This window comes from Dioszegia hungarica (genome assembly GCF_025882075.1).
Source record: "Dioszegia hungarica strain PDD-24b-2 chromosome Unknown MKK02contig_6, whole genome shotgun sequence".
Classification (NCBI taxonomy): domain Eukaryota; kingdom Fungi; phylum Basidiomycota; class Tremellomycetes; order Tremellales; family Bulleribasidiaceae; genus Dioszegia; species Dioszegia hungarica.
The window spans coordinates 1,767,112-1,779,588 of record NW_026515768.1 but is presented as its reverse complement, the minus strand read 5'-3'; the positions used below and the strand labels follow the sequence as shown (position 1 = coordinate 1,779,588).

The window sequence follows — 12,477 nt, the reverse complement described above, 5'->3', positions numbered from 1 at the left end:
ATCTCACTGCTTCAGCCATTTGAGCAAGCGGGCTTGGAGGCAAGCAGATATAAGCAAAGTGGGAGCGGCTGAAGTAGGCCAGCGACTCGTTTCTTCACGTCGACGCTCAGACGTTCAGAGAGGTAGTCGCCAATACGGACGCGTGCGCTGAGGGAAGCTCTCAAACCAGATTGCTGTCGCACTATGAGGCTGGCCCGGGCTCGGAGTGTCCCGCCATATGTGCTCCCTTCTGACCTGTTTCTGGGTACGTTATGGTCGCAGCTATGTCGATGCTGTACAGCTTGCTGCAGTCCACCTTTCAGCATGTCTTCTCCTGATATCAGACATCTCTGATGAGAGCCAGCCTGATGGGCGCAGCCTAGGCTGGGGAGTGAAGGGGGTGGATTTGCCACCCGCACGCTGTCGCTTCTTGCTCCTTTCCCCGCTATGCTGCTAGCCTTTCCTGTTACACTCGCCTTCATGCATGTGTGTCAGACCCTCATGTCGCTATCGGTAGGTGTTAGGTGCTCGTCGACTTTTCGTGCACTACCAAGCATTCCTATCTAGAAGTCTTATAGTCTCCCACACGGGGACGGTACTTTCCGAGCAGTCCCATCGGCCAGTAACCATATCGTCCCATTCGGCTACCACATGGGTTCCAGGCGGGTGTAAGAGAGCCAGCCTGTCCAAGGATATAAAAGGCGGGTGATTTCATCATGACCTGCTTATCCTTTCAGAGTCGATACCCCAACTTGCCAAGCTAGCGAGACCAGCAGCCCAAAAGGACATTCGTACATCTCTCTGACCTGCGTGCAGCTTGGATTGCGCCTCTCACGACCTTCACACCTGCACATCCACATCCGCCAAACCTTTCGCGGGGAGCAGACTCTCATCTCCCTGGACCCAGGCCAAACTAGGCTCATCGAGATCAGTCATCGTTCCCATCGGCGCCACCCTGAGGCTCTCGTACCCCATCAGCACAGACAACGCGCATCTTCCTACTGCTGATCCTCCTCTGCGTGAAGCTGCTTGGTAACGTCGTGCGAGGAAGGCTACGGGCTACCGGTCCGCCACAGTCACAGTGACTTTGCCACTTCGGTCTTGCCGCATCGGCTTCAAGCAGGACCAGGCGCAATGCCTCGACAAGTGTCGAGCAAGACAAGCAGGGGAGGCCATTAGGCCACATGTGCGAGAGAGACAGACAGATACTAGAGAACGACTATGTATGCATAGAGCAGCAGCCGACGCACATACGATGCTCTTCAGCGCAGCTGAGACGTCCCGCCCCGCCCCGCCACTCCTAACCGCGTCGTACTGAGACTCGATCTAGGAGCGTTGCCAGCTATGGGTGTCTTGGCCAGCATTGAGCATTCATGTGCGTACGACTGGAATGCAGCTACTACAAGGCGAGGCTGTGGCTGAGTACAGGTCTATGCAGCTGCCCACTCGCAGCGACTCAAAATACTGGCCGAGACGCGCCAGCGACGCGCCGCGGACACTGGCAGCTGCGCCAGCCTGAGCAAAATCAGTCGCGTCCATCGATGCATCATCTGCTCCTCCCTCGCTCGCTGGACCTCATTCAGTCCTATGCATAGAGCACGCACCACCACCAGTCCCCGCTGGTCTGCTCTCCCCCCGCAGCGCAGCACCCATTCACCCCCATATCGCCGCATCGCACCTTGTGACGGTGACAAGCTATCTTCCACGCGTCCTTTCCAAAACGTAACCCCGCGGGATTATCACAATCACAACCTGCACGTGACCTTTTACTGCATTCATTTTGGCTGGTGCCTGATTGTGCCGTCATTCACGGTGACGCGACTGGAAATCAAAGACAAACAAGCCCACAGCCTATAATACCCTGCTCCCCCTCTCCTCTTCCCCCTTCTTCTTCATCCATCCACTACATACAGTCACTTGTCTCCTCTCTTCTCTTCCACCCACTACCCACTACCAACACAGCACATCATATACAATGGCGCGCACCAAGCAGACCGCTCGTAAATCCACCGGTGGAAAGGCTCCCCGCAAGCAGCGTATGTTCTCTCTTTCCTTCTCTCATCGTGGCCAGTAGCTGATCATCAGTCGCGACCAAGGCCGCCCGCAAGCAGCCCACTACCGGTGGTGTCAAGAAGCCCCACAGGTACAGGCCCGGTACCGTCGCTCTCCGTGAGATCAGGCGATACCAGAAGTGAGTTGTCTCTTTGTTTTGCCTCGCGTGTTCAAGGGCTAGGGCTGACCAGTCAGGTCGACCGAGCTCCTGATCAGGAAGCTCCCCTTCCAGCGTCTCGTCCGTGAGATTGCCCAGGACTTCAAGGTGAGCCATTTTTCCCTCTCACCCCTCACCCCTATCATCCCTCTTCCCCATCTCATCTTCTCCCTTTCCTCCCACCACCTCCTCTGCCAAGTACACCCGCTGATCCACAGACCGACCTTCGGTTCCAGTCCTCCGCCGTCATGGCTCTCCAGGAGGCTTCCGAGGCCTACCTCGTCTCCCTCTTCGAGGACACCAACCTTGCCGCCATCCACGCCAAGCGTGTCACCATCCAGCCCAAGGACCTCCAGCTCGCCCGTCGTCTCCGCGGCGAGCGATCGTAGATTGTCCTATCGGCTTCTAACCCTTTTCTTCAACTGGCGCTTTTGGTTTGGGCGGGGGGTGCAGGGGATGTCTGATTTTGATTTATACCTTTCCTCTTTTATTTGCCGGCCATCTCTCTTGTAGTCATGCAGCCTGGCTAGTTCTCTGATTACTTTGGCACTACTCTGGCTCGTCTGCTGCATTGTCTGGCTTTTACGCATGAGCCAGTACTGTGATCGGTGGGTCTCTCGATGCACCACGGCTGCACTGCCGGAGAAGATGTCTTCTGCTCCGCCGTTGCTCTGCCTCCCCGTCCCGCGTTCTGCTGCTTCAGATCATCTCACACGTCACGACTTTATAGCAGGCCACGGGTTGGAGATCAAGCTGACGATCGCGAGCTCTGCCTGTCTCTCCATTGAAGTCCATTGGCAAGATTACATGCCTGCGCACTACACTATACAATACCCCAATCACCCCTTCAGACCGTCAACTGATACTCATACTCATCGCTCCCGCTCTGTGCCGCCCACAATATCATAGCTCTGCCTCTGTCAGCTTTTCATCCTGCGCTCATTCGAACATCGAGAGATCGGGGAAGCTCACGATAACATGATTCCCCCGTTCATCCCGACATTCGCTATTCCATAGTACAGATACCCATTATACTCGGGGATGATGTATTTCAGAATGAGCACAGTCTGCGGAGTCAGCTTGTAACGGAGACTTCATTATAGCCACACTACTTGAGCAGGAAGAGAACATACCAGACTCCCAGCGAGACCACCGGCGAGCAGAGCTACACCCAGGAAGAGCACGACGCGGGCACGCCGAGCTGCAGAGTCGGAAGAGCCCCATGCGTCCCCTGAGAAGGCGGCGGAGAGGTGGGACTTGTCGAGGATAGAGACGACGAGGAAACCGACTGCGAGAGTCAGCTGGTACCCACGTCGAAGGTGTAGCTGGAGCTGAGGCGGCTGTCTCGGAGCCTGACAGGAAAAAGAAGAAGGACGGGAAGTGACAGGGATGATTCAGGGCAGACAGCAGTCCATACTGCTCGTATAGCCTGGGCGTCCCCCAGTCCCCCAGTCCCCCAGTCCACTAGCTCATCTCCCCTCCGTTCCATCCTTGCGGTCCAGGACGAGACAAAGGAACCCCTCCTCTCCTCTTGCTCATAGACCGACCCACGGTGCTCGGCGTAGGACTCACTGGTAGAGCAGATAGCAGGTATCCAGTCCACAAACGACATGTGTACCGGCACTACATCATGTGGAGCGTCTGATGGTGGTTTGGCATGCTTCGAGAGGGTCGCAGCGTCCAGCAGGAGGAAGAAGGACAGAGCGAACTGCCAGGTCAGATTTACGTTCTTTGGCCGCTCCTCGGCAATGTCCGAAGGGTCTGCCTCGCGGTGAAGGTGAGGTGCAGGTCAGGAAGAATGAGTAGGATATGCGTCTTGAGCAGCTTACCAGTCCACCTGAAAGGTATGTCCCTGCTGATCGAGTCTTGGGCCCCACTTCGAACTTGGGCAGACTGAACCGGAAGACCCGGCGGGGATCGTACTGAGCCTAAGCGGTCAGCTTGGGTCTTTCGTCAAGGAGCTAACTTCAGCTCACTCTTGGGATGGCCATTGTACTCGGCTGTTTGTAGTGTGCTGAGGTGGGTAAGGTGTAGAGTGTCAATATGGTCGTCGCAATGAGCTCGAGCCAAGGTGGACGAGCGATGATGGCATCACTGGTGAATTAGGCCCGCCGCTGAAAGGTATAGGCTCATCCGAAAGGGGTAAATCCTGATTAGGCGTGTGACTCAGTTTCGTCTGTGTTGGGTGGCGCAAGCGATAAGGACAGCGACCACTCTACCCCCTTCACACCCTCCATCTACTGTATATAGATATCTAGGGGCATAGCAGCTCTTCACACTTCACATATCCGGCTCGCGATGCTCGCCCGCCGCGTCTTCACCTCGGTAGTCAGCGCAACGCCCAGCGCCTCCCGCCAGGCCACACGTTCCGGCTCCACCTCGGCCTCCTCCTGCCCACGACCCCCTTCATCCTCCCTTTCCGCCAAACACCCTTCATCACCCTCGTCATCGCCCTCCCCTACCCCATCGAGCTCTCGCGGCCGGTCAAAACCGCATCGGTCCGCAGTACAGGTCCGACCGCGTCCTGACCGCCTGGCTGCTGCGTCCAGCGCTGGGTTCTTTGCTCAGGCATCAGCGTACACGTCCTCCGCACCTGCCGCACCTGCGGCTTCTAGGAAGACGGAGGGTAGGCGGCGGAGATCATGGTCTTTCCTCCGTTCTTTCGCCTCGGTGGATCCTTCTCCCATCAAGGGGATCTTCTCGCAGTGTCAAATCCCCGTTGCTCGAGACTACACATTCCGTCCTATCCCCCTCTACCCTGACCCACTCCACCTCCACCTCGCCCTGACACCGTCCCATCAGCCCATCATGGCCAACCTCGGAACAGAGCGGCTCCTCTCCCCGCCCCGCACCCCCCTCGCTGCCGGCGCATCACCCTTTGACCCGCCCGCACCCCGCTCACCTCTTCGCGGTCTCTTACGGAAAAAGCTGCTCGATACCTCGCCAGACGGGATGCCTATCGTCGGCGATACCTCCTCAGCCATGAACGACCACACCATGGTTCTTGCCGCCCTCTCCCACCCCTCCTTGCGGCACCACCTCGCCGCCCCCACGCAAGGCCCGTTATTCAGGGACGATTCGGAGATTCCGGACGTGATGCGCCTTATGGCCGAGTCGGACGTCAAGCACCAGCTCTTCGCTGAGCAGGCGTTCGATACGGCGCTAGCCAAGCTGGGGGACAAGGTCCCAGCTTTTGGGTTGGCGGATGTCGCAGAGGAGGAAGTCCGGCGGCATGTTGCGTCCCCCGGAGAGAAGGTGCAGATGGACGAGGCGCTCCGGGGGCTGGACAGCGCCCTGGCGAGGATGAACCTCGTGGAGGCGGCGGAGGCGGCGGAGGATACAGCCATCGGGGTCGAGCTCGAAAAAGCGGGCGAGGCGGATGGGGAGGAGATGTTTAGGCAAGGACGGAGTAGGCAGAATGGGAAATACGCTCAGTTGAGGAGAGGGGAAGGCGTCGGAGCGGCCTCGAGCTCCAATGGAGGAATGACGGTCTCGGTACAGGTGTATAGGATAGGTGGGGGCGCGGCGGGGGAGATGAACTTTGAGGATATAAGTGATTTGGGGGTGGTGATGGACAGTGTCAAGAGGAAGAGGAAGAAGAAGATTAGTAAGCACAAGTATCAGAAGAGGAGGAAGGTGAGTTTTCTTGTGATTAGCTGGATGGTATGGGGACAGGGCTGATGAGCACAGGCGACGAGAGCACAGAGGAAGCGGTTGGGCAAGTAGGCGGGTAGATCGATAGAGGTACGAGGGGGGGAAGGCTGAGGATGATCTGAACGGGGCGAAGAACATTCGTATGCAGTGATAGCTGTCCACGGGTCCGCGGTTCAGAGCTGTCTGCCTTCAAGCTACATCATCACAGATCGCAGGATCTAGTAGAGGGCTCGTTGATCCGGTCGGGTGACACCTACCAGCCTTCGGCCTCCTTGTTGCCGATCGAGATCTCCGAAGTGGAGGTCGGCCAGTCCCGCTAGCGGCTTGAGCCATGCGAGTCGACCAGCTTTGAATGAAGCTTCGATATACGAGTCGACTCGCTATAGGTATCCCCACCCGCGCGACTCGTGTAGCTATCTACCCCTCGTCCGCCTACCTACACTTCCTACAAGATTTGCCGCCTGCGCGTCAAGCTCCCGGTGAATCTCCTACTCGACAAAGCCTGATGCCAATTAGGCAACTCACCACTCTGCTATCACGACCATCACCATCCCCAGTCATCTGCAGATCGATACGCCTCATGTCGACCCCTGTCGCATCTCAGCTTCGTCCTACCCGGTCAGCCCCGCGGGTCGTCGTACAGCAGCGGGGCGAGATTACCACGGCGGAGCAAGAGTCTGCAGCGGAGATTCTGTGCCATGGGTTCTGGACATGCAACTGTGAGTCTCCTTACTCAATCTAGTATCATCTGTCAAGACTTCACCATCACAACATGAACTACCAAGACTGCATATATCGAGGAGCGGATGCTGATGACTTAGCGCCCGTGCTCCGCTTCCGAGCGCACAACGACAGACCGACGCTCCTAGAGCTCATGCGCAGCCGCGTCAAGGCCGCTTCAGCCACTGGCGGTCTCTTCCTCTCCTATGAGAAGGCCGAGCCGGTATCCGGTACGGAACCAGGAGGCGGTGAAGGGGGCGAGGGGCAGATGGTGGGGACTGTGATTGTGACTATGCCAGGGGAGGACATGGCGGCATTGTAAGTTGAAGGTCCTCAGCCCAGCTACTGCCTACGCTGCAGCACATACTGGACCGAACGGGAGTACGAGCTGACGAGCACAGGCAGAAGAGTTACGGGGATAAAGATAAGGTGGTGAAGGATGAAAGCGAGGCGGAGCGCAAGACTCGAATATGGGTCGAAGAGGATGTGAGCAATTCCCCTTCTCCCCTCCTGCCGGAGCTTTGTCCTGGAAGCCATGTGTCGATCTGGCTGGCGTGACTGAGGTTCCAGGACCTGGCTGACCTACTAGCTCGTACCTTTCTGCAATGATTTTTCCGCCCGCGCCCTCGGTCCAGGCGTACAAGACGCCTCCCTCTACATCTCCATGTTCGCCATGGCTGCCGAAGCGCAGGGTAAGGGGCTGGGCCGGGAGACAATGGAGCAGGTGGTCCAGTGGGGGGATGAGCAGGGATGGGAGATGACGCTGTTTGATCATGAGCCGGAGCTGGTGAGTTGTGTCATGTTTCACTCGGGGCTGGGCCGTCGCTCTCGGGCGGAATCGTCGGCGGTGGGGTCATACGAGAAGAGCTGTTGATTGCGGGATTAGAGGGAGAGATGCACCGTGCTGATTCAACTTAGGTCAAGTTCTACTCTTCCTTCGGATTCCAAGAAGCTGGGAGGGAAATGCGGCCGTGCGATGGACACGAGGTGACTTGGTGGGCGATGAAGCGGGCCATCCCAGGGCAGCGCTAGCGGCGGAGCGTTACTACCTCGTAGACTTGAGGTCCTGGTGGAACGCATCCGGCCCTGGCGAGCGTGAGCCTCGAGCAGTCCTCCCATGCAATGTACCCATCCTGAAGCTGAGTACCGACCTCCTATTCTGGCCCATTAATAAATATCGAATCACACCTATTGTCGCCGACGTTGAAGGAGTCCAGTCCTGTTCCATGCAGCTGATCCTCTCAGAGTAGACTGATATACCTTACATTTCCCACTAACTGATAACCATAACTCGAAGACAAAGAAACAGCCATGAGGACACCCTGCGATTTGTAACCTGAACCCCTTGACCGCATCACACCCTTCCGTCCTCTCATCCGCCGTCACTTGCGGCCGTCACGCTCCATACTGCGATGAGATGAGCATCAGCCGCGATCTGAGATTTGCAACAGCTTACAGTTCACGCGATCCCAATGGCGTTCCTGTCCTCCTTGTTCATAGGCTTGACCTTGCACTCGATCTCGTAGTCAGATCCATGGCTGAAGTTCTGACAGCGGTAGGTGAGAAATTTGAAGTGCGAGGCGTCGGGCTGACTGTCGACTGCCTTCATCTCCTGCGGATTCTCGATGAAGATGACACCGTAAGCGAGCGGTCCGTTCCTGTTACCGACTATGGCGCCGATAAGGGTCCTGATCGCGGAGACGGCAGGCCATACGAGCAGGAAGCGGCCGGTGGCAACGACTCCGGCTGCGTTCACGACCGCCGCCGCGATGTCGCCAACCCTGCGCCAGTCGATGACCGCGTTTCCCGTAGCCTCTGTGAGTTAAGCTTCATCCCGTCTGCTCATGGTCAGTCCTAGGACACTCACCCCGCGAGTAGGCTTGGAGAAGACTGATATTAAGCTCCTCCGTCATCTCTTGAGTGCCGTTGTGGGTGTTTGCGCAGCAGTAGCTGATCAAGATCGGCTCATCCGAGAGGGTCTTGAAATCGCAGGATGTGTCGCCGGGATAGATCTCGTTGTGAGCAGTGACCTGGGTGATCAGCTCAAACAAACGATAGATTCCTGAACAGCTCGACACCGCAACACCGCCGACACTTACACGTCCGTACCTTCGATAGCCTGTATGGGTGTCCTGTGTAGTCGCAAGCCGGCGCCCGCCTTGGTAAGCGATGATGGATTCGTGCAGACTGAACATATATAAGCTACCATTCTTTACGGGTGGTGCGTAAAAGGCCATCGATCGGAACTCACGTATCCGCGCCATCAATGCCGCTTGGTGTTGCAGCCTTTCTGATCAGGCGTGATCCGATCCACGCGTGAAACCACCGGCCGCCGTCGCTGCCCTGTTCTGCGCGCTGCTCTCTGGCGGCCACCAGCTGCTCCATTTGCGAGGCCATACCTTCCTGCATCGCCTTGTCGCGGGCTTCGTTGGTCATCTTCGTTGGCTTGGGTCAACAGGGTGGGGAGAACTGAGAATTCTGGATGGACGAGAGAGACGACAGAGGCGGGTAGTATGAGTGAGTGATGCGTATCTCTATTCGCCCGTCTCATCAGCATCAATCACTCGGGTGTTGCGGACCGGCCCCGCCCCACTGATCCGCCCCCGTGACACTCGCGAGGGCAGGAAAGCCGCATGTCCTGCCGGCTATCGTGCGACCGCCCAGCTGACCGCCCTCTTCCCGACTGTCGCTTGCCGAGGACCCCAGTTATTGCGCTTACGAATGAGTCGCCCCAGGATTGGGGTGTCGTGCCACTGAGACCAGATGAGGGAGCGCGGCGCGCCGGAGGACCTCGATCCCTCGCTACACATGGACATGACACACTCTCGCATCCGCTTCTAATGAGGCCCGAGGTTAAGGGGCGGCCGCTCAGAATGTCGGCCGCTTGTCGCTCAGTATCGCCTCTTCTGGCAGATCTGAAACGCAGCAGTATTCTCAGGCACCTGCACCGACGAGGATTGACGACTCTGCTTGAAGCGGCCGCTTTGCGGCATCAGAGCGCTCGGAGCCATCCCGAGCAGATGATCATCCCGCCTTCCGCTGACAACCGCTCCCGCAATAATGATCAGAGTCACACCATTCGCCACCATGACACCCTTGCGTTTATCCCTTGCGCCGAACGCTCTCGATTGTGGTGCTTGCCCCACCGCATTCGCCTGTCACCCGCCACTTGACCGTTCACTGCAGGGCAAGCTTACCCAGCGGAAGCACCAATCATCGGCCCGGATGCAAAGGCGGACACATGGAAAGGATATCATATGGGTATCCAACGGAGCATTGGAACTGAAGTAGCCTAGATCAAGCGGCCTGACCTTTGATGATCGGAGAATGGATCTCACTAGCCTTCCAGCCGTCGAGGACGCTCATCCTTTCAAGCGGAACCCTCTCTGACACTCATCCATAACTGATCCTCACCTTTCCCTGCCCTTACCAATCCCACAACCCCAAGCGCCGCTGCCAAGGACATCAAGACGCGACATCCTCCGCCAGCGCGATGATGTCCCTGCTACCTCTATTCCTCCTGTTGGCCCTGTCCGGGCTGGTGAGCGAAACAATGTACGTGCACGAGCCGCGTCGTATACTCAGACTTTGGGCACGATAGCTGACTGAGGGCAGGGGTCAAGCTTCAACCTGGATATTCCGTATCGATTCCGTCCAGAGCTATGAGACCGGATCCAATGTCGGTGCGAACTTGGTCATCGGTACGATAGCGCTGCCGCAGCATCAGTACACCGCTGGGGTCTTCGGCGGTATCGCCAACCAAGCGACCATCCCGAACAGCAGGGGCATCGGGAACCACGAGACCAGACCGTCATATCCCGACAACGTCAGCTTCGTCATTGTGGTCTATAATGCTGTCGGCAATCCTAGAGCCGCCAACGACAGTAGGTCACGTCTCTGGTCTGACGCGCTCCGAGGCAGTGCTGATAGCCTAGCCTTGTGGAAACTCGTAGAAGCAGCTCCCTCTACCATCCCCAACCCTACCAATGATGAACACGCTGTCTTATCGTACGACGCCTCCTCGTTCGCGAAGGAGATGGGGCCTACTCTCACTGGCACTTGTGATCAGCTGGTACTCTCCAAGCAGATCATCATCCCAGCTGCATTCGCGCTAAATAGCCGAACCGTCACCTCCTACCCAGGCGTCATCCTCGCGGACAGCTCTCAGTATCCAGGGGCCAAATGTCCAGGATGGACATACATCATACGGTACACCGTTTCGAGATCGGTCGCTTATACGCCTACCTCAGTACGTTTGATCCTTGCCAACAGAAATGGAGCATACAGCTGAGGTACAGAGCATATCGGCGGCTACTGCCTCAGTCGCGCCGCCGCCAGCAATACCTTCTGCTCAAGTAAGTTACCTGCCCCTTGGCCTAGGCTGCCTGGATTCTCGCTGAATCTGCATCAGACACTCCTCCAGGGCCGGCAGACCCTCCGGATAGAATTCCAAAATTTCACGATCAACAGCCTAGCCAACAAGTTTGGTGATTGGACATGGGCAGGAACGGACTTTCTTCGCTTTTGGATGACAGCCACCTCGCGCACGAAAGACGGTTACGAGGTACTCAGCCTCGAGAATCGCTACGGTCTCGCCTCTCTGACAGGGTGCGGCCGTCCTTTTGCAAGGAATGGGTCGCAGGGGTTCTATATGGACGTCACGTGGAATGTCAGCGAGCCTTTGGGCATCTCGTTGACGGGCGTGACCTCACGGAACTCGTCAATCGACACGTTGGGGTCTGGTGAGTCAAAAAGCTGATGGCTACATTCTATCTGCTATCAGATGCTGACAACGGTCAGCCATAATCGACGCCGGCGCCGCCTACGCGGCTGCATGGACCAACGCATCCCTATCCGGATCCTTCAACAGCAGTTCGGGAGACCAGTTCGCCTTGTCCGCCGGGCTGAACGGCATTACCGGCAACAAGATCGAGCAGGCTCTGAATGCTGTTAGAAGTCTTGCCGGCGACTGCAATGGTGTTGTCTACCGCTTCGCCTACACTATACCGCCTTACATCCTTCAGAGGCTGGGAGACGGCGGCTACTTCCCAATCAGCACTCGATACTCGGAAAACTTCCCCGGTCTCCGCTGTGGCGTATCCGACTACCAGGCATTCGCCAGGGTCTCTCTGACCAGCTTTAAATCCTCCACTCGTCGCTCTCTGCTCCCCGCTTGGGCTCAGAGATGGACCCCTACATCCCCAGTGCAAAACGTACAACGACGACCTCTGCCTCTCCCCGGACCGCTCCACCGTCGGGCCGACTCTTTCACTCTCACTACCGGCTCGGTCATCGGCTCGGTCGCAAGCCAAGCGGCGTCGAGCGGCGTTCCCGCGGGTGCCTCCTTGCAGGCGCCACAAGCAAATGCGACGGTCTTGCCGGGCGTTGCGAGTCTGCCAGCTATATGCGGCGCAGACAAGTCCTCGGCACAGTCGGGTGTATCTGTCCAGAATGCCGCTCTGACTGCAGGTGAGCCCTGAAGACACTCCTGAAGACACTCATCATATAAGCCCGGTGAAGCTGAAACGCAGTCTTTGCACTCTGCTCGAGCCTGCTAGTCATTCTGTAAAGGTGATCAAGATTCTCAGCGGATGATAATTGATATGTTTGGTGTGCATGTAACTGTGTTGGACTGACACGGCATCCAGTATGGACGACAGCAAAGTTCCACCTGCCTTGATAGGCACTGGCTGTCAACTCCTTGCCCGCATGCATCTGCTCTTCATCCCTCGTCGTCCCTCCTGGCGTCCGCAGCCCAACGGGATCGGCGAGTTGGAGTCGATACATGGGCTCTTGGCATGCCCAACGAGATTGTAGTCCCCATGGATCGATAAGAACTCGCCAGTTGTCGAGTGTCTGCAAGTCAGCTCAGGCGACATCGCAGTTAATGTATAAGCTGACTTGGGAACCGTTGT

General features: G+C 57.3%; 5 protein-coding genes across 5 annotated transcripts; 3 read left to right on the top strand and 2 right to left on the bottom strand.

Moving 5' to 3' along the window:
* Positions 1-1,954: 1,954 nt before the first annotated feature.
* Positions 1,955-2,577, top strand: MKK02DRAFT_36186 (histone H3; the record flags this gene model as incomplete). Its single annotated transcript, XM_053089367.1, has 4 exons — positions 1,955-2,015; positions 2,065-2,170; positions 2,227-2,296; positions 2,407-2,577. The coding sequence occupies 4 exons, from the start codon at positions 1,955-1,957 to the stop codon at positions 2,575-2,577; spliced, it is 408 nt and encodes a 135-aa protein (XP_052948246.1).
* A 458-nt stretch (positions 2,578-3,035) lies between these two features.
* MKK02DRAFT_36185 (uncharacterized protein) lies at positions 3,036-4,179 on the bottom strand (the record flags this gene model as incomplete). The annotated part of the gene is made up of 6 exons (XM_053089366.1): positions 3,036-3,099; positions 3,161-3,255; positions 3,322-3,476; positions 3,761-3,896; positions 4,018-4,116; positions 4,165-4,179. The coding sequence occupies 6 exons, from the start codon at positions 4,177-4,179 to the stop codon at positions 3,036-3,038; spliced, it is 564 nt and encodes a 187-aa protein (XP_052948245.1).
* Positions 4,180-4,486: 307 nt separating this feature from the next.
* MKK02DRAFT_31905 (uncharacterized protein) lies at positions 4,487-7,436 on the top strand (the record flags this gene model as incomplete). The annotated part of the gene is made up of 7 exons (XM_053088401.1): positions 4,487-5,824; positions 5,879-5,910; positions 6,051-6,144; positions 6,201-6,561; positions 6,664-6,880; positions 6,964-7,048; positions 7,152-7,436. The coding sequence occupies 7 exons, from the start codon at positions 4,487-4,489 to the stop codon at positions 7,434-7,436; spliced, it is 2,412 nt and encodes an 803-aa protein (XP_052948244.1).
* A 585-nt stretch (positions 7,437-8,021) lies between these two features.
* Positions 8,022-8,998, bottom strand: MKK02DRAFT_31904 (uncharacterized protein; the record flags this gene model as incomplete). The annotated part of the gene is made up of 4 exons (XM_053088400.1): positions 8,022-8,377; positions 8,430-8,592; positions 8,662-8,749; positions 8,814-8,998. The coding sequence occupies 4 exons, from the start codon at positions 8,996-8,998 to the stop codon at positions 8,022-8,024; spliced, it is 792 nt and encodes a 263-aa protein (XP_052948243.1).
* Positions 8,999-10,058: 1,060 nt separating this feature from the next.
* Positions 10,059-12,131, top strand: MKK02DRAFT_31903 (uncharacterized protein; the record flags this gene model as incomplete). Its single annotated transcript, XM_053088399.1, has 6 exons — positions 10,059-10,117; positions 10,178-10,446; positions 10,498-10,815; positions 10,861-11,304; positions 11,363-12,031; positions 12,094-12,131. 6 exons carry the CDS (start codon positions 10,059-10,061, stop codon positions 12,129-12,131), a joined length of 1,797 nt encoding a protein of 598 aa, XP_052948242.1.
* Positions 12,132-12,477: the final 346 nt, after the last annotated feature.